At 42.8% G+C, this 24,616-nt stretch overlaps 2 protein-coding genes and 1 long non-coding RNA gene across 4 annotated transcripts in view; 1 reads left to right on the top strand and 2 right to left on the bottom strand.

Moving 5' to 3' along the window:
* Positions 1-2,544, bottom strand: part of bmp6 (bone morphogenetic protein 6) — a 49,154-nt gene extending 46,610 nt beyond the window's left edge. Inside the window, exons 1-2 of one of the 2 annotated variants that reach the window (XM_086305927.1) lie at positions 1,610-2,544; positions 824-1,352 (exon numbers count right to left, since the gene is read on the bottom strand). In XM_086305927.1, the coding sequence (XP_086162053.1) occupies positions 824-1,232 (409 nt within the window). In that variant the 5' untranslated portion in view covers positions 1,233-1,352; positions 1,610-2,544. The remainder of the gene's footprint in view (positions 1-823; positions 1,353-1,609) is intronic. The other variant, XM_086305925.1, reaches the window with a different exon arrangement.
* A 2,525-nt stretch (positions 2,545-5,069) lies between these two features.
* Positions 5,070-24,616, bottom strand: part of LOC147321815 (uncharacterized) — a 22,116-nt gene continuing 2,569 nt past the window's right edge. The window contains exons 3-7 of the mRNA XM_086305922.1: positions 21,253-21,350; positions 20,491-20,635; positions 7,840-7,989; positions 6,539-6,654; positions 5,070-6,400 (exon numbers count right to left, since the gene is read on the bottom strand). Of these exons, the coding sequence (XP_086162048.1) occupies positions 6,293-6,400; positions 6,539-6,654; positions 7,840-7,989; positions 20,491-20,635; positions 21,253-21,350 (617 nt within the window). The 3' untranslated portion in view covers positions 5,070-6,292. The remainder of the gene's footprint in view (positions 6,401-6,538; positions 6,655-7,839; positions 7,990-20,490; positions 20,636-21,252; positions 21,351-24,616) is intronic.
* The window catches only part of LOC147321814 (uncharacterized), a 10,915-nt gene continuing 10,566 nt past the window's right edge, over positions 24,268-24,616 (top strand). Inside the window, exon 1 of the long non-coding RNA XR_015131023.1 lies at positions 24,268-24,404. This is a non-coding gene — a long non-coding RNA (uncharacterized LOC147321814). The remainder of the gene's footprint in view (positions 24,405-24,616) is intronic.

Here is a 24,616-nt window from a genome sequence, read left to right as displayed (position 1 = left end):
AGGAAAGGCTTTGAGCTTTTATGTCCTAAACCCGTTATGATTAAAGTGTTCCTCTTTATCATCACTCGAGCTAATTAAAGACAAAGCTGCTTGGGAAACACAAACAACGCGACGCGATTTACGCACAGTAACCGCAACTCGCTGTAACGGAGGTCAACGGCAAGAATAGCCTTATATATATATATATATATATATATATTTGTGTGTGTGTGTGTGTGTGTGTGTTACACGCCAGCGGTGGTGGTTGATGGTTTGCTGAGAATACGAGGTTTATTTTTCCCGGGAAGACATAAATCATGGCGTAGATTGCACAGCAAGACTTGACCACAGAATTTCGGTCCTATAAATGAGCTGAGGAGGGCGAATTTACGCGGAGGGAGAGGACGTGTAACAATAAATTACTCAGAAACAATACGAACCTCGTCAGTTTTTCCTCAAACCGCACAGTAGATGAGTTTGTTATTTGCTCTCCCTGTGGTTTGCACAATGGGTTCGTTCATTATCCGGCGATAAAAGTGCGTAACTGTGTGTCTGCTTTGTGTGTCGCGCTGTGTTGAGAGCTGTAACCCCAAAGTTTAAAGTAGATGAGATAAAAAGAGCCAAGTTATGACCCTTTATTTTATATTTTACTTTTTTAGCATTAAATTCCGATAAAGTTTTCTTATTTTGTCTAATTATCCTCCGGTCTGCCCAGGCACAAGTTTCACTTGCTTGTATAAAACACCTGTTCGGTCTCATATAAAATAGACCCAACACAATCACAATTACGCACAGAGAAGAAAAAATCACAATGAAAAAGTTTTGTTTTGTTTCAATAACTTACCTAAATTAACGAAGCTCATCACCATGTCTGCATCATTTAGAAAGGCAGTTTCTTGATATGTGGCCAGGGGAGGGCTCTGGGTCGTCCGCATGGCCTGATATCGCTCCAACCTGCTTTCCACTTGCCTCTTCTCCTCGCTGGATATAGTGTTGTATAAGTCCAGCATGAAAAGCGGAGCGGAGTTGTACTTTCCGTTTGACAAATGTGGTCTCGGTCTGTGGGGCAGCCCCAGGATGGACAGGATCTCCTTCTGCATCTCCCTCTTCTCATGCGTCCTCAGCCGCCGGTGGGTGAAACCTGCTTGAACCTCGTTATTCCCATCCAGTGAATAATTACTCCCCGCGACTGTGAACATGCAGTAATAAGCGCTCCACCACAATCCGACCAAGGCAAGCCAGCGGATGGTCATGGTGTTGTCCCTCAGTGGCTCTCCGGAGTCCCAAGAGTGGCTGGCTTGGAGCTTCAGTCGCCTATCCGAAAGTAAAAATGCGCGTAATGGTAACCAAAGTCCGTCCGGGCGCGTTGTGATCTGTGGCAACCAAAGATCAAAAGCAAAGAAAGAATCGTGTATCAAGCCATTTAAAAGACTCGCCAAAGCAAAATGCGCATAATAGTATCGGCCCAGCTTTCATTTCTGATCGCCGTAGCGCGCTTGGCTCCTTCAGGATAAAGTGCACCATGTGAAACTTAATTCTGAGCGCTCCAGTAAGTCGGTCAACAGACACCGTCTGATGTCACATTTACCAGAAGAAGAACAACTCCTCTGACAGAAGCCATGTTACTTACAGCGGATATATCTACTCGCCTGGATTTATGGCTTTTCCAAAGCTGCGCACTGGGTCCTTAAACTGTTCGAAGCGCTCTCAGCGACAGTCACCTACTCCCACAGGCGGAGTGTCAGAGTCTAACAGGAATCAGCAGGTTGCAGTCCATAATATGCGTGCGCACGGACGTGTTCGGCGCTTTAACCGCCCACTCTGTGCGCTCTCAGCCAGAGGTGGAGCTCTTTTTAGGCTGCAAACACGACCTAACATCGTATTTCCAGATTTTACTTACAGCCTGTTTGTTTTAATAAAGCTGTCAGGTTTGTGAAGCACGAGATGCGGTCGTTATTTTACACTTTCCGTGTCAGGACTTGAGGGAAACTCTGCTTCTGCGTCATACTTCTACGTGTAACTAATAAATAAGACTGCTGGGGTCGATCTCACACTTCTGATCGGAGCACACCATACTCTAAAATGATCTGTTTTTAACGAGGTTTGAAGAGTTGCGATGCGGGAGCTTGAATCAGTAAATGTGCTAAAGCAGGGGTCACACATTTACACGTTGTCCTGTTGAGGCACGACCCCTGACGATGGAGACTGAAACAGCAAGTAAAGCGCTCACAGCAGCTACAAGCGAGAAGAGCCCGCACCTTCCTGTTACCGCCGCTGGAAATAACGCGAACAAATTGCGCAATGGGTAATTTGGCCGAGATGACCCTTGGAAAACAAAGTCCTGAAGTAAGAATTTTTACTTTTTTTTCTTTTGCTTCTTTGTACAGTCTGCGGTCGTACATTCATTTCAAACTAAAACAATAAAGTAAATATTTAGTTCCCAGTCTCAGCTTCGAGTGGGTTTACAGGAAAATAGAAGTATCTGTGTGGCAGACACGGGATTTTTAAACAGCACAGAGTCCAGAGTTAAAGGGTTCAGAAATATTTGCATGAATAAACACAGATTTAATGAACATCTGAATATTTAACACTGGCTGTGCAAACCCACACTTCCCCGCAGCTGGATCTAAATGGACTGGTTCTTATATGGCGCTTTTCTACTCTGAGCACTCTTCTCCTCGCTCACTTACCTCATTCATCCATTCACAATCTATGCTCTTTCTTTCAAAGGGCTTTTTATCTCACATTCACAGGCATTCAAACATGCTCCAGTTCTGGATTTACTTCACATGCATGGTCAGCTCCCTGCTCCTCATAGGACAGTAACTTAATGATATCTCTCACTCAGCTCTGTAGGCTCTTTTGTGAATGAAATGATGATGAAACAACAGCTGCCCACGGTCACAGCTAAGAGTTTGTTCTTAGAGGTGAACCTTTGCGATTTAACTCCCCTGAAATTCAAGTCAAAATTCAAATCAAAAGTGTTCAAAGACAGAGTATTTGTTGTGATTTGAACGATATTGGTCACTAATTACTTAAAAGTATTTTTAAGTGCCATACCATACACAAATACACTCACCTGTTCTCTATTATTTAAGTTTTTTGTAAACAATAGTAGGTATGCTTCTTTTCTGGCACATTATTTCACTTCCTCACTTCAGATGACTCGATAAAGCAATTTTAATACTTTGCGAATTAAAGTCATACATTTAAACCCTATAAAATATAGTGCTTAACATTATACCTTAGCCACCTATGTCTCCTATATGTGTCACAAATTCATTGCAATGTGCTGCTGTAGTATTTAGTGCTTTTATAGTCTCTAATATTCCATTGAAAATAGCATGGACCTCATGCATTTGGATGTACTAAAAAATAAAAAATCTCACATGCTATTTTAGTGTACTAAATAATATGTTGCTGTGGTATTTCAGAACTAAACGTGCTCCAGAAACGGAAAAGGAATTCTCTAAAATTCCTCTTCTGTCTTTTGCTGCCCTCTCTCCATTCCCCCTAACCTGTGTTATGTCTTCCTGGTCCCTTCAGTCTGTGATGGACCGGGTGATAAGGTCCAAAGGTGTCCATATCGTTCTGAGTCTCTGCTACTGCTGCTGCCAGAGCTTATCTAATCTGTACGTGAAGAGTGAGATCCAGCATCAAAGCTACACATACCACCACCACCACACAAACAGACACATACACTCACACATCTACTGCTGGGGAGCTTCCAGACTAAATACCACACCATCAATCCCATACAGCTGAAAGAAAACCTAACATTGGGGAAGGGCGTGTTTTTCAAATGTCATTGTCTATTCGCTATATTCACTCTACACAGTTCTCCTGATTGGAAATAGTTGAAAACACTTATCCCGCCTAATCAACATGAAAATAATCCAGAAAGACTTGTCACACATAAAATTATGTGTTTTGAAACGCAAACTGATCCATCTCTGAAATAACAGAAGCAGGGCTAAAGATGCTGTGCTGCGCTGACGGAGAACCAGCTGTCCCGCGGACGTCATTTATCAGCTTTTTTCAGTTTTTCTTGGAAACCAAGATCTCATTTATTTGAGCTGGAGCTAAGTCCTGATTTATAACACAGGCTGTGGGTTAAGCCAAGTTTGAGCACACAGACACATAAAAGTAACCCTTTCACTGGGAACGATTTTGTGAATGGTGACTTTTTTCCCTTCCAGTTTTTTTTTTTAAAAGATGCTTTTTTGGCTTGAGTGTTAAACAGAGAAACAGGGAACGAGTCAGGATAAAAGCATGAAAGGAAAGGGTTCATTTATGAATCAGCCGATGGCAACACCATGAAGTCCATGATTTAAAGTCTTTATGGACCATTAATTTTAGGCATGTGTCTCAATAAACAAACACTACCCTGCTCCCCAAAAACAATTCATAGCTCTTCTTGTCTTTCGCAGAGCTTTCATAGCAACCAGCATAACAAGCCGCACATGCACACATTTACTTTAAAATAATATGAAAAGATATCCCTTGACATGTTGTGTGTGTGTGTGAGGGTGTGTGTGCGCATTCCCCGAGGCAGCGCAGGTGATATGTGTGCATGCTGGGTGAATTGGAAGCAGAGGGAGGAGGAAACATTAAACAGAAGTTCTGTGTCCTGTCATCACACTGTCTAGACAGGACACCTCCTAGACCTAATGAGGTCTTTGTCTGTCTGTCTCTATTTTACTCTCGCACACACGCACATACACATCTATATACTCCTTTAAATCTTCCCATGAGACATTTTTATTTAAGAGGTCACTGAGGAGTTCAAACAAACTTTCATGCAGAGAGAACCAAGTTGTTTTTTTCTCAAGAATCTCCAACATGCTCAATTAAGGGGAAGTATGCGCCAAAGCCACAGGAATGCTTAACCTGGCACAGACCTGATAATAAGCGCTAAATTTTCTGCAGTAATTGTATTGCTACAGTTGCTAAATCACACACGCACCCACACGCATGCAAGCAGACACCTGAACCCAGTTATCAAGTGTTTCTTCAGTCGAAGGAGCAACTGCAGGTTTGCTTCTTTCGACATCTTGTTAGTCTTTTGAGTTGGAGTCGTTTTGTGGTCATATGACTCTCCAGCAGTGGCACAAACAGTAAAGGTGATCTCAATGCTAAAAGACATCTTCCTAATTCCTCAAGAGTTGTCTGCCACATTCAGTTCAATTCAATGTTATTTATATAGCGCCAAATCACAACAAAAGTCCCCTCAAGGCACTTTATATTTTAAGGTAGACCCTACAATAATACATACAGAGAAAAAACATTGAATGTGATACATTGAAAATGTCTATTCCCCACAAAAATGTGGTTGTTCAGTGGTTTCTGGAGGTTTCTAGATGCAATTGGTCACAAAAAAGATGCTGTGACAAAAAAAACTCCTTATGATTGCTTTGGTCACTAGTAAATTCCTGTAGTCGCCCGTAGAGTGCGTAGAAGATGCAAACTTGTCTGCAAATAGCCAAGTAAGCTAGCTAAGATCTCGCCAAGTGGTAGAAAAAGTGCAATACACACTTGAAACACAGAACATTTGCCTTCAAAGCAAAAGTTGTCCCTCTGCGCTTCAGCTAACATGTTTTTTCCCAGCGATGAGTGGTTCTCAGAGGCTCACTGACTGGTCTCTAGGCCTATATGATTGGGACTACTGAATTCCCGGTGACCGCCATCAATCTCCAGCAACCATTTGCCAAAGAGTCAGGGATATATATTCATATTTTGGTTGGCAGATGGTTGCGAATTGGTCCTTCACGTAGAAATCAGTCCACAGGGTGTTAGAAACAACAGAGAAAATCAGGTAAGCTCTCATTTTATTAAAAGTAAACATTATATGTTGCTTTTCATACGACACATTTTTGAATTTGGGGGAAGTTTAGGGGATTATTGTGTTTTACATTGAGAAATGAAAGTCGAATTCCCCTCATAAACATCTGAAAACATCACTGAGGGAGAAAGTGGGCCGTGCAGCATGTGCACTTTGTGCATTTCAAATTACTAACACCAACTCTAAAATTATGTCTGGAGACAGTGCAGTAATTTTCAAAAACTTGTTGACAGCCACCGCTCCGCTGAGCTGCTCACAAGTGCAACTCACAACATAGTGAATTTTAAACCAAAGAGACGATATTAGTGGTAGAAAGATATTATCATTAGTTGTATTTCTTTTAAATTGAGCTTAATTATTGGGTTTCACTGCAACTGTAATTGCTTTTAAAGCAGATCGGAAGTGAGTACAGACATAAAAAAATACTTTCAGTTTGTGGTCACACTTCATAAGGTTAGTGCAAGCTAAATCCTAGGAGTACTTTCCTCCTCTTCCTACTCCAGAAGTAAATTTGAGTGCCCCGGCAACAGCTTCTGCTTGGATGACAGGAATCCCATGGTCGATTTCATACTGCATGGCCTGGACAACAAAAAAAATGTACATGTATTTACATAAAGGCATTTTATTCCTTTATACTACAACCCTTCCGCCATTAACAACCGTGAACTCATTTTAAGCTATTATCCCATCAAAATGTGTAAATATGGATCTGCCTACCTGTGTGAAAGATGGAGCGTCATAGCAGCCGTACATGGCTGAAGCACGGTCGGCTCGCAGACACTGCTGAGGGAAGGAGCTGATGTGCTCTGCTAGCTCAAGCGCCGCCTGTAAAGCTGTGGTTGCAACATGAACTCAATCAACACAGTGAAAACATGTGCAGTGTCCATATGTTAGGAAACGTGTCCATTCCCAACACAGCGAATACACAAAGATCCCCAACGTACTGCATTTCAATGTGTTTTAATGCTGCCACTGGGCCTTCGCGTCACTTTGCCTCCTCACTCACATGAAAGCACTGGGACACATCCAGATCAGCCATTTGGAAAAGAAACTACACCTCATGATGGCACACTCTGATCTGCCTCTCTACATGATGAAGTGCTACTTCTTCGCTTTCCTCTGATGTTAAACTTGAGCTAAGTGATCATCCTTCGGAGAGGCAATTGTGGGAAGAAGTGTTTCCTAAAAGAATTAGCTAATCTTCTTCTAACATCTAAGGATGGAGGAGGGGGAATCATGAAGACCACATGGAGATGCTTTTTTTGGATTTAAGCATAGAAGAGACTTTATGCATTAATATAACACAGGAAATGCCACATTGAAATGTGTGTGTAGCTTAATCCTGAAACGGCCGTTTGAAGGGAAGGAGACAGCACTAATGAGGATTTATAGCTCCAGTGTGGCATTGAAGCCACAGCGCCTGCTTAACCTAACCCAGCTCCGTCCATGTAGCGCGTTAAAGACAGAACCATAAGTTTTTGGACAAGGTCACTTTTTGCTTCTGTACAACAACACAATCAGATTTAAATCAGTCAATCAAGAAGTAATTAAAGCTTTAATTACGGCTTTAATTCAAGTTAAAAAAAATCTAATATTGAGTATCTGTTATCACTTTTAAAGCAAGAACTTTTCCCAGAGTTCCCAGTGTTTCCTCTTCCCTGAGCCTGGTTCTGCTGGATGCTTCTTCCTGTTAAACGGGGTTTTTTCCTTCCCACTGTCACCAAGTGCTTGCACATAGGGGGTTATTTGGTTCTTGGTGTTTTCTCTGTATTATTATAAGGCCTTTACAATAAAGCACCTCAAGGTGCCTGATGTGACTAGTGTGATTTGTCGTTATACAAAATTGAATTTTTTATAAATTTATGATTTAATAATAAAAGTTAAAAAACAATCACTTCAAGTATTTTTAGCAACATTTTGGTGCTTGATAATTTTAAATACTCAGTGCTGGGATGCTGAGGTCTAATATCTCGTACTAACTCACAAAATGATGTTGCTAAAACACTCAATTTACATACCTTGGCCATCAGGAACGACTCTATTGGCCAGTCCATATGCGAGAGCCTCTTGTGCTCCAACTGGCCGTCCAGTCAGAATCAGGTCAAGTGCTCTTGATAAACCAATTAGACGTGGGAGGCGCACCGTGCCGCCATCAATCAGTGGAACACCTAGAAAAGGATTTCAAATATAAAATATATATCTGAGCCTACTGTGCATGAAAGGCATTAGTTCTACTGCTGTGCTTCCTTTTACTTTGACAGTACATAACACCTTGTTATACTCATCTGATTACTCCTGAATAAGTCTGAAGAAAACTGATAAATCATTTATGTTTCATCAAAGAAACATTTCCTACTGTGACATTTTAAATGGTGCATTAAATACAGTTTCTTTCCATTTTTCCCTGACGTTAGACCAAATAAACAAAATCTAACCAATAAATTACACTGCTCAAAAAAATCACGTTAAAAAAACCTTTTAATACGAGTAAAGCATCAATCATTTAAACTTCAGGGATATTGGTCAGTTAAGTGGCTTGTTAATCAGTTTGAACTGCTTTGGTGTGAATGAAATTAACAGGTGCACTAGAGGGGCAACAACGGGACCTCTAAAACAGGAAGGGTTTTACAGGTGGAGGCCACCAACATTTTCTCCCTCCTCATCTTTGGGACTGTTTTTATTCACTAGCTTTGCTTTTGGTTAGGCTACTGTCACTACTCATACCATGAGGTGATACCTGGATGCTAAAGAGGTTCCACAGGCAGTCCAACATGCCATTGCCAGAAGGTTTGTTCTGGTTTGTCCCTCAGCAGAGTCTCAAGAGCACGGAGGAGATCCCAGGAGATGGGCAGTTACTCTAGGAGAGCTGGACAGGGCCATAGAAGGTCCTAACCGATCAGCAGGGCCATCCCATCAGCATGTACTCCTTTAGAGGAGTTGGACTGGAGGAGCTGGACTAGCTGTGCAAACGCTGTAGGATCCAGAAATCCACCTCATGCCACCAGTAGTGACAATGACTCTAGCCAAATGCAAAACTAGTGAAAAAACAGTCAGAAAAGCTCAACAGGGCCCTTAACCTATCAGCATGACCACTACTGCTCCTTTGTGCTTTAAGGAACATGATGAGCATTGCCAGAGAGCTACAAGATGACAACACACCACTGGTTTCAATATCTCTGACCAAACAATCAAAAACAAGCTTCGTGAGGGTGGCCTGAGGCCCCGACGTCCTCTAGTGCAGCGGTCCCCAACCTTTTTTTGCTGGGCCCCCCTTTGTTTTACAAGAAAAATGTTCGCGCGCACGCACACGCCCTCCAACCACACACACCCATATTTTGCTCCATTGCGGTTTATTTCACACCTCAAATATTTAGTAAGCAATTAAGCAAATACAAGTAATCTGCAATAAATTACAGGTAGTAATAAAATAAACTACTAACTCTTTTACGCTGCGTCCGCACCTACACGGGGATTTTTGAAAACGCAGCTGTTTCGTCCACACGTAAACGGCGTTTCGAATCACCGAAAACGGAGATTTTTTAAAACTTCTTTTTTGCGTTTACGTGTGGACGAGGAATACAGAGTTCGTCACGCAACGTCAAAGGTATGTGCCTTTTTTCACGTCACGCTGTGCGCCACGTTATTGTTTACATGAGATGGATTGCAAAATGGCAGATAGAGACAAAATACTGTTACTGTTAATCTGACTGCAGGTTTTACAGCTTACATATAAACACTCAGTTTCTGTCCCTCCATTTAGAAAGGCAGAGGCGTCACGGTGTGATTATTTTACATGTAGTTGTTTTTTTCTTCTTCTGTGTAATAATATTCAACATTGCAATCAAATCAAAAAAGGCCTCTCTGTGCAAAATGGGTTTAAAAACATAAACAGCTGTGGGATCCTGTTTGTCCGTGATTTGAACCGGGGGACAAATCGTGGCAGGATCAGCCTGATGTTATTTGTATCCCGCTGTAGCTTTACTGTATAAAGAGCTAACATCTCCAAAATGTCAGGAGTAGTTAGTCATTACAACAAGGGTTTGTGAACTAAAAATCACAACTTTGTCCGTGATTTAAACAGCCCAGCGCTGCTCTCGACAAAGTGAAAACCAGTTCTGCAGGGGAGACCTACCTCGGCACTTGTGCAGGTGAAGCCAAAGGGAAGATTTGCTTCACCATATTTTCTAGTCTTTGGCTTAGAATGAAGTTGGTTTGGAAACATATTCAGCGATGCTTCATCTCCTGCTTTGCGTTTCTGTGGGCGCCCCGTGCTAGCAGTGTCCAAGCGTTTTCTCCACCCCTCCCCCCCTTTTTCATACCGTGCCCCCCCTGCCATGGCTCTGCGCCCCCACACTTTGGGAAGGTCTGCTCTAGTGGGACCTGTGCTCACTGCTCAGCACCATGGAGCACAATTAACATTTGCTATAGAATACCAGAGTCCACCAGTGGTGTCCTGTGCTTTTCACAGATGCGAGAAGGTTCACCCTAAACACACGTGACAGATGTGAAAGGGTCTTGAGAAGCCGTGGATAACACAAGCCAAATCCACTGAGGGACGCACAGACATCTACGGGGTAGGAAATGCCACCTGACTCCCTTCAGTATCGAGACGACATCTTTGGACCCATTCAGACTCTACGCTGGTGCAGTGGGTCCTGCTGCACGACAATGCCCAGCCTCATATGGCGAGATTATGCAGGCAGTTCCTGGAGGAGAAAGCAATTAATTCCACTGACTGGCCCCCACGCTCACCTGACCTAAATCCAAGACAACACCTCTTTATGTTTCTGCCCATCTGATGCCGTTCCTGCAATTACAATTTTGTCAAAATGGACTAGCCTGCTGCATCACTTTTCAACTTGATTTCATGGACGTCTTTGAGTTCAGCCCTCTGTAGCGTCATCATTTTCATCTGCCTAAAACAATGTGTCATCCTTTCATTCCTAACATATTACCCAGTCTATATTAGTGCAGATATCCAGCATGATTTTCTCCCACTGAGATCTGATAAGTTTTAAAATTATTCCTTTCATTCTTTTGCAATGAATAAAACAAATAAAAACAATACTTGAATGATAAGCAGTCTGGAGTAAAGCCTGAAGTTCCTGAAAAAAATGATCTTTAAATAAATATTAATTAACTGAACGAGATTAAAGTGAATGCAGGCTGCTGTGCCGTGTGCAACATGTTCATTAAAAGTCGCTCAAGTTGTGTGGAAACAGCTGATGAAACACTACTGACTTTCTTTACATCAGTGCAAGAAAACTCCTCTTTACTCTTAGTCTCAATGGACACATTTGCATTATTACTGCGTCCAGCGGAGAGAAATCGGGTGAAAATAAGAGGGAACGCTGCAAGGTACCGTAAACTTCTGGCATCAGTCCTAATTTCTAAAGAACACCAGCTGCAACTGGCACACTTTCTACCATTCAGTTCTCCCAAGCTCCACACCACAATCCCAACTCCCTAATTCCTCCAAGTCACTGATTCTGTTTGACCGCCTCTTATTGAGAGCACATGTGTAGAACATGTTTTCATAACCCCAAATCATCGTGCGAGCTTTCAATTTTTTCTTCCTCCCCCTCTTTCATTCTGCAGAGAGTCATGGAAATAATGCGATTCTATTCATACACGGTGAGCTCCTCTGTCTCTCCGTGTCGTTCAAATAAATTAAACTGGAATACACGGAATACCAGCGCCAATACATGTGCGACCAATCCAGGGGCCTGGTCCAGGTTGAGACAGTCGGCACATATGGTGCTCTCACAGGCTGAAGACTGTAATTAGACGAGTGAGGGAGGGGGTTTCTACACTGTCCGCAAAGATGAGATTTCACTCAGTTCTTTTCAGTGTTCCCTCATTCCATGAGTTTGTGTGAAATGCAGGTTCTGAGTAATGCAGGTTGTACTGTGGCCGCCTAAACCTAGTTTGTTTTGATCTAAAAGTCACAGTCCTTTACTGAGAAGGCGTGTTGATATCCATTTTGCCTACTTGGATACATTTCTTTTCAACTAAATGAGCTCCTTAACAGTCTTTGCATGGGTTAAATGACCCCGTTGTTGGGAGTCACTGCTACAGTCCTCAGTGACGGAGAAATAACGAGAAGATTGTGCTGCTTGTTAACCCCAGTGTTATCAATCTGATTGCAGGAAAAGACAGAAACAGGAAGTCAGTAGAGTGACACAGACAAGCACGCTAGTCGAGAAGCACGCTGAGCTTAAATAAGGCCAGAAGAAGACAGAGCCCGACTCAAAGAAGAGCAGATAAAGACCAGGTTGACCCCCTAGTCTCTGTCTTTTGGTGCTGCTGTTGGCACCGCTGCTATCAGCTACCGGAAGGATCTCCCTTCTTATCCACAGCAGCCGTCTCCAGCACCTCCACCCTTGGCAGCCCCACTCCACCCCTCTTTCTCTGATAGTCCCGTCTCTGATGTGTCCTGTTTGACAGACCTGCGCTTTGTCCCACATGAATAGGAGCTCAGAAGCAGTTTTTAACTAAAAAGGTATGTTTGGCTTGAAAGAGGCAGGCTGTGGTGGAGATCCTCTTTAAAGGTGGTGGTGGGGGGGACGTTTGAGCAACGATCCTGATGCTGAAGATAAAAATACGATGTGGATTTGTCATCTTTGGTCCTTAGTAATGAGCCAGATGTTTGAAAAGCAGTCAGCTCCCTTTTTTGTTCAAAGCAGGGATAAGAATGAATCAGCAGTGCCTATTGTTTAATAACCAGACAGAAGAGTGAGTTCTCTTCCTGCTTATCTGACTGATATGTAAAAGTCTAGAGGACAGATGATATCTGCTCTTTTATCTTCTTGCTGCAGACTTTGAAATGTGTTGCCTTCCAGTCATCATAGTTTTGTATAAAAATGTCATAACATTACTTAGAAAAAGCAATTCTGAGTAATCATCGAATGTGTTCTAATGACACGAGGCAACATTTAGAGAGCGATAAAAATATTTTTCCGCTTGTAACTCGAGATGTTTCTGTATATTGACCATGAATTACTTAAAAGGACAGTTAACAGAAATGCACACCGACTTTAACGATCTGTGAACAACGGCTTTATATCTTTTCTCGTCTCATAAAAGATATAACTCTGGTTCAAAGCGTTAAAAGGACAAATATAAAGCACTGTTTAACAATCTTCAGCCACCCTTCGTTTCTTTGTATTTTGTTTCCAAGAGGCCAGACTTTGATGTCATTTTTTAAAGTGATCTTGAGCAATAGTTTTCCGGGATTTCTAAAGGCTGTTCGATGTTTTATATTAACAGTACTAAAGTGTTAAAGTCTGGATTTTGTACTTGATCATCAGAGAAATTTTTTTTTTTTTTTCGGTCAGTTAATAGTAGGGATGGGTATCGTTTAGGTTTTATCCGATACCGGTGCCAAATCGGTACTTTTGAAACGGTGCCGGTGCTTAAACGGTGCTCGAACCGGTGCTTAAAGAATGGAGAACACAAACTTTGTCCAAAAACCTCTCATGTTCAGCTGTTTGTTTTTTGTAAAAAGATAACAATGTTAGCCTTTTCTGCAGCTATGGGGCATATATGGTATCACTCTTGGCTGGAAGCAGTGCTTAAACAATGGAAAAAACACAAACTTTGTCCAAAAACCTCTCATGTTTAACTGTTTCCCACTTTTTCTTTGGTCATTTTAGCCTTTTTGGCCAGGGTGAAGGGAGTATCTGCCATCAAACAAGAGGACAGCCGCATGTAGCTATGATGATGTTTGCTAGTTCACCTTACATGCATTAATGTAATAACGTGGTTAGCCTACTCAACGTAAATTACACACGGACAACATTAAGCGACTCACGCAGAGAAGAACGGCTGCTGCTGCATCAATATCCTCATCATTTCTGCTACACTGGCAGGGCTAGGGGCCAGGACTCTATTCTTCGGGTTTTTGGGGGATGTTGCTCCGGTCCGATAACTGGCAACCCACCCAACGTGCACGGTGTGAGGTCTCGCAGCAAGCTATCAAATACAGCACATTTCTCGGCTTTTAAAAAAAACGCTATGCGTCGCCAGGTGTTTCATCGGATTTGAGGTGTTACCTCCTTTGACAGTATCACAGTATCAGCTTAAAGCACTTGTTGCTGCTGAGTTTGCATCTTTTACTGTGAAGTACAGCCAGACTTTTGACCGCTTCGCCTTGGACATTTTTAATCTGTAGCTCTGCTCTAACTGAACGTACGTACCTGGCCCCGCCTACTATCCTGGGAAACGTAAAATGATTGGCTAGAAGTGTATCACAGCTCAGGAAAAAAAAGCACCGAAATAAAGCACCGAAATGTGCGCTGCTTTTCGGTCTGGTTACTACCGTTTATGTCAGAACCGGTGCCATAATGGCACCGGACACCGGTACCCATCCCTAGTTAATAGTGACCTATAAATCAATCAAGCATAAGAAAACATCTCAGACTCAAAGGACCAATTTTAAAAGAAAAATGAAAAAATACAATTTAAATTGTATTTCAGGCACTTTGTTACAAACACTGTTGTAAAAACACATAACTTGTTACCATTTATTTATTTGAATCTACAGAAATACCAAAGACAACACAGATTGACAGCAATAATATTGTTTACGCACTATCAAGCTATTACATTGGAGGAGGTGTGGCTATCAAAAAGCCATTTTTAAGGAAAGGAAACAGGAGGAAAAAGGTTTTAGTCTTCAAATTACACAAGAACTGGACTGAAAATTAGTGGCAACAGGTCTCATGGAGCAATGAATCCAAATCTGAAATGTTTGGTTCACATTGTGGGTCAGTATGTACAGAGGTCATTTTTCAGCATGACAGTGATCCCAAACACGCTGCTAATGCAGTAAAACATACCTGGACAGTAAAACAGATCAGTCATGGACTGACATCCCCAGAGCAGGGACTTCAAGATTACTGAAGCAGTGTGGGATCATCTTGGCAGAGAACAGAACAAAAGCCAGCCAACATCCAAAGAAGAGCTTTGAATGTCCTTCAAGAAGCCGGGATAAAGATTCCTTAACACTACTTAAAGAAATGAGAAGAAAGCTCGACTACAAGAGTTCAGGCTGCGTTGAAGAATAAAGTTGGTCAAATAAACATCGACTTTCAAGCTGGTTTTTTCTTAAATACTATGAATCCATGTATCCTTCCACATTTCAATACATTTCTGCACCTATTTCCCCATTTTCCAAACAAACTATACCGAAATAAGAGGTGGCCCATCACTCTTAAAGCTCTAGGCATCAACTCATCATCGTTAGCATGAGTTAGGTACCAGGTCCCACGAAAAGGAAATAAGGCAACACACCCACCACTCTTTAGCTGCTAATAACCCCAAACAGTGTGAAACGTGACACACTGGGGCATTCTGGTTTGCTCCTGGTGCTGCTGGCATCCTCACCACATCAAAGCAAAACCCACTACAATGGCCTCCCATGAGGGTAATGCGATTAAGTTTGATGTGGATTAACGATTTCCGGAGAACTCCAGACTAAATGGACAAGACCTTCAATCGGAAGCTCGCTTTGAAATACTGACTGGGAATCGAGGAAAATAACTGAGTTGGGCAGGGTCAGAAATGAGCACCACACAGCTAACTTGATTTCATGTGTTTAGCCCACTGATTTAATACCAGGGCTGCGTATTGTTTAGTTTGCAGAGGGCTATTACACAAGACCACCAAGGCTGTAAATGGGGCCTCGAGCCATGAAAATGGCAGAAGGTGTAACAGCTCAGAAAAAGGGCGAAATCACATGTAAGTGCTGTGCACGATAAGATCTAACAGGGAACAAGCTTCCCCTTAACCTTTAACTCTCTCCACCCATAAAGACGACGTTTGACGACCTCCACTGGCACCTCAGTTTATATCAATAAAGATGTTGTTGGCTGAATATTAGAATAGTTTCTAGGTTTTTCCACCCTCACTATCTTCAGTGATTACTCCTAAGAGGCTTTCAGGGGGTATAGAGTTAAACTATTAACTATTGTGATAATGCATTTTGTCAAGCCTCATTAAATCTAGAGCTTCACTTTAAAAAATAAATCTGTGTCCCTCAATTATTGGCTTCTTGTTTCTTAATTAGAATCCGCCTTACCCATGCAGGAACACACAGGCTTAAAATGGATTGGTTTATGTGTAGGACGGGTCCCAAGTTAGTTAGACACAAAGACTAAGACAAGTGAAGTATTTTTATTTTCCACTTCCTACTCCAACTCTTTCTTTTTTTCCCTTTGTTATGTTCCTCTGGTTTAAGGAACCAAAATAACATGAGGGAATTAGGTAAGTGGCATGGTTTCTCATTCAGGGCTGAAAATTCAAAGAGCAGCAGACACCAACACCAGATTCCTGTGACGCAACCATCTCCTCCTTCTCATTTCCTCCTTGGCGGGGCAGAGGTGCCCCAGACAGGAAGCCACAGGTTTTGGCAGCCAATCACATGCCAGAAAACTGTCAGATCCTTGCGGTAACCGCTGGCCCACATCAGAGCAGCGCAGCGAGCCTCTGAGGGTTTTTCATCTCCAAAACCACCAGGGATTCCCTCCGGCTGCTGCCATCTGTGCCTGGCCCAAAAAACGGTTACAGAATTCGACCATTAAAAGGAAATAATCACTAAGAAACGCAGGATCTTTAAATAAACAGTGCGCCCGGCAGAACAGCAGTACTTTTGATGTGAAAGGCTTGGGAAGTTTGGTTTTTAAATTGTTTAGCGTTAGCGTTAGAAGATTTTTAAACTTTAATGTTAAGCCTCTTTTTTTGTGTGTTAAAAATTGAACTCCTAAAAAGCGGCTTTTTGTCAAGCCCCATTGGATCTAATGTTCCTTCACCCACATGTTCATTTAAGAAAAAAAAACAGACAAAACACCACCTACGGGTTTAAGGAAGAGGAAATGTTGGTAGGGAGGCCTAAGCTATGCAGAAAGTGAGTATAAAACTGGTGAAGCCACAGTAAAACCGCTCTTCTGCTAAACGAACATCTGAATGAAAAACCACAGCGGTTTCGGCTAAGCTGAAGGAAACGACGCTAATGTGTTGACAAACAAAATATGTGGCAATCAAATATGAGGCTCAGAATTAATTACTGGGAGGAAATGTGTAACTTAATGTGTCGACACCGCAGTAATGCTCATTTCTGCCTCCCAAACATAGTTCTGAGATGAAGGAAGAGCGCAGATGTCGGCTTCGTCTCGTTGCTGATGAGACGTGCAGAGTGGAGGCCGATATTTCTAAAAAACATTTAAGAAAGCTTGTTTTCAGAGACAAACCGAACCCACTGTTGAAATGACAACTTTTGCATCATTTCTACTCTTTACAATGTTTTTTTTTCTTTTTCAGAAATTAGAAAATGAAATTTGCTACTTGCTGCTGCTTTACTCTCTGGGGTCACCAAAGAGGGTCACTCCATTTTTTTTTATGCCAGATGCCCTTCCTGATGCAATCCCAAACTTATTTGTTCACCCTCCTGCAATTGAACCTGGGATATCTTGTGAATGCATAAACAAGTAAACTATGGATCCAATGGATGGTTGGATGGATGCTGTGTAGTATTGCACAGGTGCCAATCTGTCTCCCGTAAGGCCAGTCCAGCCGACTCCATTCAGCATGAGTATATAAGCTGGGTATGAGGAGCTCCCCATTTAGCGGGTCAGCTAGCATCTCCTGCTAGTGAAGGAGCGAATTTTTCATTGAGTGTTTTTCTGCCATTTTGCTTCTTCCAGCATTTAGGGCTCAAACCTGGATGGATGCAGCGGCCGTTGATATGTGGGTTAAACACATCACCAGGACACTTGTGCTGTTGATCCGCTCATCACTTAGCCCAGTGTAACACTAATAAATAGTTTGCATGACAACAAATCTTGACAAAATGTTAAGCACAAGCAGCTGCACAGACTCCAACACTGAGTAACGTGAGAAGACATTAAAGGCTGCAGAATAATGACAGTCTATGGTAGTGCAGGCTCGCCATGAGCCTTGCTTTGACGGTTGCCTTCTGTCTGCCACATTTACCACGCTGAAGGTCTGACTGTGCAACCAAAACACGAAGAGGACAGTGCTTTTGTTCTGCTGGCAGCTATTGGTGATATCTTTTTAGTTTACTAGGTAACGCTGCTATTAAACAAATTGGTCGGTGTCACCGGACACCACTTGTCCCTCCCATATCTACTAGCATGGAAGACTACATATATACATAGATCTTTTTATTTTTTTTATTTAATTATCATGTAAAGAAAAAAATTACTTTGTCACAACATGACTTATTTCAATGGGTATAAAAAATTTATTTAAACAAATTCAAGAGTCATTTGAAACAGAAATGAAAAAATAATGACAGTAAAATGGATCCAACACTAAAAAAATATGTATAAAAAACACACAACAAGTAGAGCTGCGTGTTCCCTACACTGAGGACATGGCACTACTCTGTCTGTGAGGATGAACTGCATAGTCGGTCAGCAGATGAGGGCACTGCTCCCCTGTTAAATTACAGGCTTGGATAATAAACCATGCATGTTTACACTCTAAATCTAGTACTCCCAGTAAATTATAGTACAACAGCTGTATTTATAAACACTATGGTTGGATTTTAAGCCGTCCGGCAGCACGGTCAGAGGAGTGACAGCTCTATGAGAGAAGCTGCGATGCTCCAACACGAGCCACTTTTACCGAGTGAAGCCAGCAATGGGATCAGGATTAAAGTGTTTACAGCAGATGCGCTAAAGTACTGCTTGGTCGTTTAAAAGTAGAATTGACTCAGCATGCAAACGTTGCCTGTAAGCTACTAGACGCCAAAAAGGGAAAATGTTGTTTATGAGGAAATTGTGTGACATAAATAATATGTAAGCCCTGTTTTGGCCCTGCAGTGGAAACCTGGCAGTTGGCTGCTTCCTCTTCTACTTATCAAGACTGCCCAGCAGACTCTGGCCGTGATGCCAAAAGGTCACGGTCACTGGTGTTATCGCGCTGCCTCCGTCCTCGCACACAAACAAGAGGAGGCTCGGTGATAACACAGGACAGAGTAACAGAGTTGAAAAATAGAAACAGTGTCAACTTCCTGGCATTAGGACACGAGTGATGTATGTCTGGATGCAAAGAAAAACACAAGGACACTTTCACGGGCAGATATAATTAGCTGCGCGCGCACACACACACACACACACACACACACACACACACACACACACACACACACACACACACACACACACACACACACACACACACACACACACACACACACACACACACACACACACACAGAGGTAGAACAAAAAACAGAAAAGAAGGGGAAAAAAGAGATGGCCTGCCAAAAAATAGGTCCCCCTGGTTCTTGTGTTACTACTGACAGGCTTGGATTGGTATTATTAACAGCAGCAGGATTAACTGAGAGAAAGCATGGCTGTTAATGTCATTACACCTACGACTTTGGTAAAGCATTTAATAGATATAGCACTGCAACTACAAGTGGCAGGAAATTAAGAACGGCCAGCTGCAGCGCTTCTTTTGATCATTATATATTTTAGTATGAATACTAGTCATATTAAAGTAAAGACATCAGTGATATTTCTAATATTAGGCTTGTTGTGTACAAAAAGCACACAAACAGAAGTAGCACTACTAGCAGAGTAGCAATAAGAGCTCACTGGATAACCTGAAATGCTTTGGCTATTGTCTAATGACTCTGGTGACATCCATTGATCTATCCCTCCATCCATCCATCTTCTTCCCCTTACCCAGGGCTGTGTTAGAGAGGCAGCATCTTAAGAAGAGAAACCCAGCCCTCCCTCCCTAGCCACCTCTTCCACCTTATCTGGGGCTTAGTGAGGCATTCCCAGGCCATCCAAAAAATGTCATTCCTCCAGTATGTCCTGGGTCTACCCCAAGGGCCTCCTCCAAGTAGGACATGTCCATTTACCCAGGAGGCATCATGATCATCTCAGTCAGGAGGAGTAGCAGCTCTACTCCGAGTCCCCCTCAAATGACTGAACTCTTCCCCTTATCATTTCTGCCAATTGTATCCACGAACTCATGCTTTTGGTCACTACACAGAGCTCGTTATCATAGGTGAGGTTAGGGACATAGATCGAGTGGTAAATCGATAGCATTTGCATTTACACTTACTTCTATCTGTCAGTTTCCTGCTCCCCTCTTCCCTCACTTGTGAACAAGACCCCGAGATACTTTAACTCCTCCACTTGGGGCAGCAATTAGTCCCTGACCTGGAGTGGGCACTCCACATTTTCTGACTTCTAGGACACTGGCAAGTATTTTGGGGGTTCAGCGTAACCACCAAACATCCAGACCTCTGGATTTGTGGATTTGTTCTTCAGACCATAGATAATAGCTTCGAGAATCCATTTTCAGCAAATTGACTATATACCTGCATGCAATCAAAGCCTGCTCGACTATAATTGTCAGAACCATTTGGACTAGAACCAGAAAGATTCTGGTACCAAAAATCTCCCCCCACTTCTATTATTAGGTGCAGTATCTGCCATGGTGGTATCTGAATGTCTGGATTGTGAGCAGGGCTCTGCTAAAAGGGTGAACATTTTAGTATCTAGTTTTTTTGTCAAAACAAAGCAGTAGTGGTGACAGTCGCCAGTTTGTTGACAGACCATACAGCACAGCACAGTAGTAACTGAAGCAGTAGAAGAGAGAATAGCAACGTGGGGTGTTAGACGTACCAAACCTGCGGCAGAACACTCCCATGACGGCGCTCTCCTCCACCACTCTCAGATCTGCCAGCAGAGCCAGCTCCAACCCTCCAGCCACAGCGAAACCACTCACTGCTGCTATCAGGGGCTTTGACAGCTGTAAACGGGACGGGCCCTGGAGGAAACAGCTGGATTAGTGACTGCAAACATACACGCACACTTACATCGTACGCAAAGCCAAATGACTACAATCAACACACACTCAACGAGGAACAAATATTCCCAGAACTAAATGTGTAAATTGTTGTCTGTGTATATTTATGTATGTATGTTTTCACTATCCACTTCATGCTTTTTGGGGTTTATCCACTGAAAACGTTCCAGATTTTATTTGCCAATTCATTTCTCAAACTGTCAAACAAAGGGCTGAAATATGATCCGAGTTCTGGCCGTAGCTGAACAAATGAAGCACTTTGTATTGTGCACGAGATATAAGGCTATAATTTTCTGCACAGGAGGTCCACTCAATCCCAAAGCCTTTGCATGCGATCCTAACAGACCTTACAGACCTGCACTTTTCCTGGCTTACAGTACATCATTTGTGTTATGATTCGTCCTTTCGTCGAGTGGCAAGACTGTACGAGAAGCCAGGGCTTTCTGCTTATGCATCTGTAGTTACCGAGGTATTTCCATGATTCAACATGAGCCCCTAAATCTATTTTTATATACATTCTATTCAAACCCTTTAACATCATAAGGAAATATACATCTACCGTAACCCTCACCACTCACCATTGGACCAGGACCCTTTGTGACATCTTGCTCCAATTTCGAGGGGCCTGTGTGATTGGCCAGCTCTTTCAGATCATAACCAGCGCAGAAATTCCCTCCTGGAAGAGACCGCAAAATTACAAAGTATGGCAGCTGGAAAGTCAGAGAGGAAGGGAAAATGACGAGGATGAAAAAAACAACAAGTTGAGCTGGAGTCTGAGCGCTACAATTTGGACAGCACAGCTTGCTTTGGGCTGGCTGGCACACAAATGCTTCTCTCCCCCCTAAAGAAGCAGAATCTGATGCATAGGCACAGATCGCGCGTGTGCTCGCACACATGCAAATGCACACACATCATATTCTCATCGACAGAAGAGTAACATATTGCAACCACAGCCCCTTCCTGTTGGATTCATGTGGTAATTACAACATTGCCCGAGAGGCCTACAAACACTGTGTCACAGTTTCGGGCAGGGACTCATAAAATCCTCCTCCCTCTGTAATGTAACAGTAATGAAAACGAATTTAATGAATGCATGCGGAAGCAACACCCATCGACTGGGAGCTTTTGATTGCAGCTGTGGGTCAGCACAAGGCAATTACAGAAACACAGTGTGTCACCCTGTTTATGGGAGCAGCATTGTGAAGGAGCACCCTTATCTCCTTTGTCCTTGTAAGAGGAAATGAGCAGAAGCGACAGACAGATCACAAGGAAACCTTCAGGTTTGTTACCGAAGAAAGGAATCAATGTTACGAGAATTGAAACAGTTTTGTTTCCACAGAAGTTACAAAAAGATGCAGTTTCACAGGGATAATAAGAAGCGCTTTTTTTCTATTTACTTATTTATTTATTAAGAATTTAACTAAAACAAAACACACAAAAACTCATCATTGGTCAACCTGATCAAGGCAAATAAATAAAATCCCTGAGGATGTCACAGCCGATATCGTATTATACACTAACATCTCAGCCTGAGAGCACACGAGCATCTCTCCTTAACTTCAACTCTTCTCTTCAGGCCATCACAGCCAAACCTTTCAATGCTGACAAATGGTAAATGTAAATGGTAAATGGCCTGTATTTATATAGCGCTTTACTAGTCCCTAAGGACCCCAAAGCGCTTTACACATCCAGTCATCCACCCATTCACGCACACATTCATACACTGGTGATGGCAAGCTACATTGTAGCCACAGCCACCCTGGGGCGCACTTGACAGAGGCGAGGCTGCCGGACACTGGCGCCACCGGGCCCTCTGACCACCACCAGTAGGCAACGGGTGAAGTGTCTTGCCCAAGGACACAACGACCGAGACTGTCCAAGCCGGGGCTCGAACCGGCAACCTTCCGATTACAAGGCGACCTCCCAACTCTTGAGCCACGACCGCCACGACCGCAAATAACACTGGGCTACAGAAATGCAGCAGCCACCTCACTTTAACAAAACAAACAACTATAAATGGCACAAAAATGAAAAAAAACCAACCTAAAAAAAGCCACCAGCCTCTAAACACAAGAGCCTTACTTCATTATGTTGGCTCCATAATCTGGCACGCCAACTCTTCTTTAGTGACTCCGAGCCAAATATGTTAGAAATCACTATATAATTGTGCGCTTACATTTTTATGAAGCAATTTTTTCGGTTTCAACATGGCATTTTGACATATCGCAGCAGAAATAAAAATAAAACGATTATTGATGGCTGAATTTCACTGAGCTCGCTGAGCTTTATGTTGCACATCCTGGTCCGCTGACTGCTTCTCTAGAACGCACCCGAAAGACGCGCATATGAGAGTGCGAATCAGCCGATCTCTAACTGCAAAGTGTTTACTAAAAAAGCGAATGGTCTGGTGCACTAACCACACTTCACTCTGCCCGTGTTCAGGCAGCTCTCTCACCTAAAACACATGGAGAACATCCAGTAGTGTTAAAATGCCTGAATCAGACAGTTTCCTTACTGTATGCAACACGTGAGAAAGGACAGCTGCAGAAAATATTGTAAACGGCTTACTGACAGTCAGCTGATAAGAGCCGCTAACGTGCAAACACCTGTACTTCACCTGCTGTGGTGTTCCATGCAGCAGTTGAACTGAAACAGCTCTCTGTGATAAAGTAAAACTTCCCTCTCTTTAAGAATAAAATCTAACTTTTAATGTCCTCCCTCATAAATCTGAATGAACTACATGAGCAACTAGTTAATACCGTGACCAACCCATAATAACCAGCTTTGCCTCCTTCCTCTGTCTCACTCTCTGGAGCTACTGCAAAATTAAAAAACATTCAAAGTGTCTTTCCATCTGTTCAGGTCTTACAGTGACACAGCTGATTGCACCTGAACCACAAACTCCCACAGAAATCCGAATCTCAAACACTCCAAATATGTCCGAGCATATTCAAAACCCGCTGAAAGCAATTACTCTTAATTTCATACGTTTAAAAACACACATTCGGACGCTGAAGAATGAGAGCTGTGTCGGCGCTAATTTGAGCAAAATGGATTCCTTATGTTTGCAGAACCACTACGTTGAAACTAGAAACTCCCCGCTTGTCATTTCGCAGCACAGACGCACTGCTAATCATCACTGAAGGTCAGTCGTCAAGTTATCCTGGAGCAGGAACACGGGACAGCCCGCTGACAGGAAACTGTGGTTCGATGATTAAAATCAGATTACAGATGTAGAGGGAATCACGACAGAGCGACTTTTACCCACTGTGCTGCTAATTGCTCACCAGTTTAATAAAAGCTAATTACTCTGTTACACACACAGTTTTCATTTCACAGCGCCATCAGCAGCCATCATCTGGAGATGCTCCGGCTTTTGGAGTGTACGCTCAGAGGCCGGAGCAGACAGGTTGATCCAGACTGAAGACATTATTTCCACCAAAGGAAGGAGTGTGTGGGATATGATTATTTTTAGAAGCATTAGGAGCTGTGGCATAACTTTGGATCTGCGGCTGACATAGTGCAGGCTACCTTACAAGTGTGGGTGTGTGTGTGTTGTTACCGAGTGCACTCTTGCCTAGTCATCTCACTGTTTGGTTGAGATCTAAGCAGCCATAGTAGCAAAGCTGGGTCAAGCGGATGTGAGGGAAGGTGGGATGAATGCTGAGGATGGAAGTAAGGAAGAAATTAAGGGCTAAGGCGGGATGGAAAGAAGTTACGTCCATTTTTAGTGAGTATCCCATTATATCCTACAGCTGCATTAGACTGTGGCCGGAAATGGCCTCCCTCTCTGATTTGCAAGGTTGCTCCTGATGCATTCATTGGAGTGTGAATGTTAGATAGAAGGTACTGAGGAGAAGAAGGAAGTGCTTGTAGAGTGATTCATCACTCCAGAGAACACGTCTCCACTGCTCTAGAGTCCAGTGGCGGCGTGCTTTACGC

Source organism: Aulonocara sp. 'chitande type north' Nkhata Bay, linkage group LG9 (genome assembly GCF_057382095.1).
Source record: "Aulonocara sp. 'chitande type north' Nkhata Bay isolate Kocher_YH1m ecotype deep benthic linkage group LG9, A_spYH_male_GT1.1, whole genome shotgun sequence".
Taxonomy (NCBI): Eukaryota; Metazoa; Chordata; class Actinopteri; order Cichliformes; family Cichlidae; genus Aulonocara; species Aulonocara sp. 'chitande type north' Nkhata Bay.
This window is presented reverse-complemented; position numbering and strand designations above follow the sequence as displayed.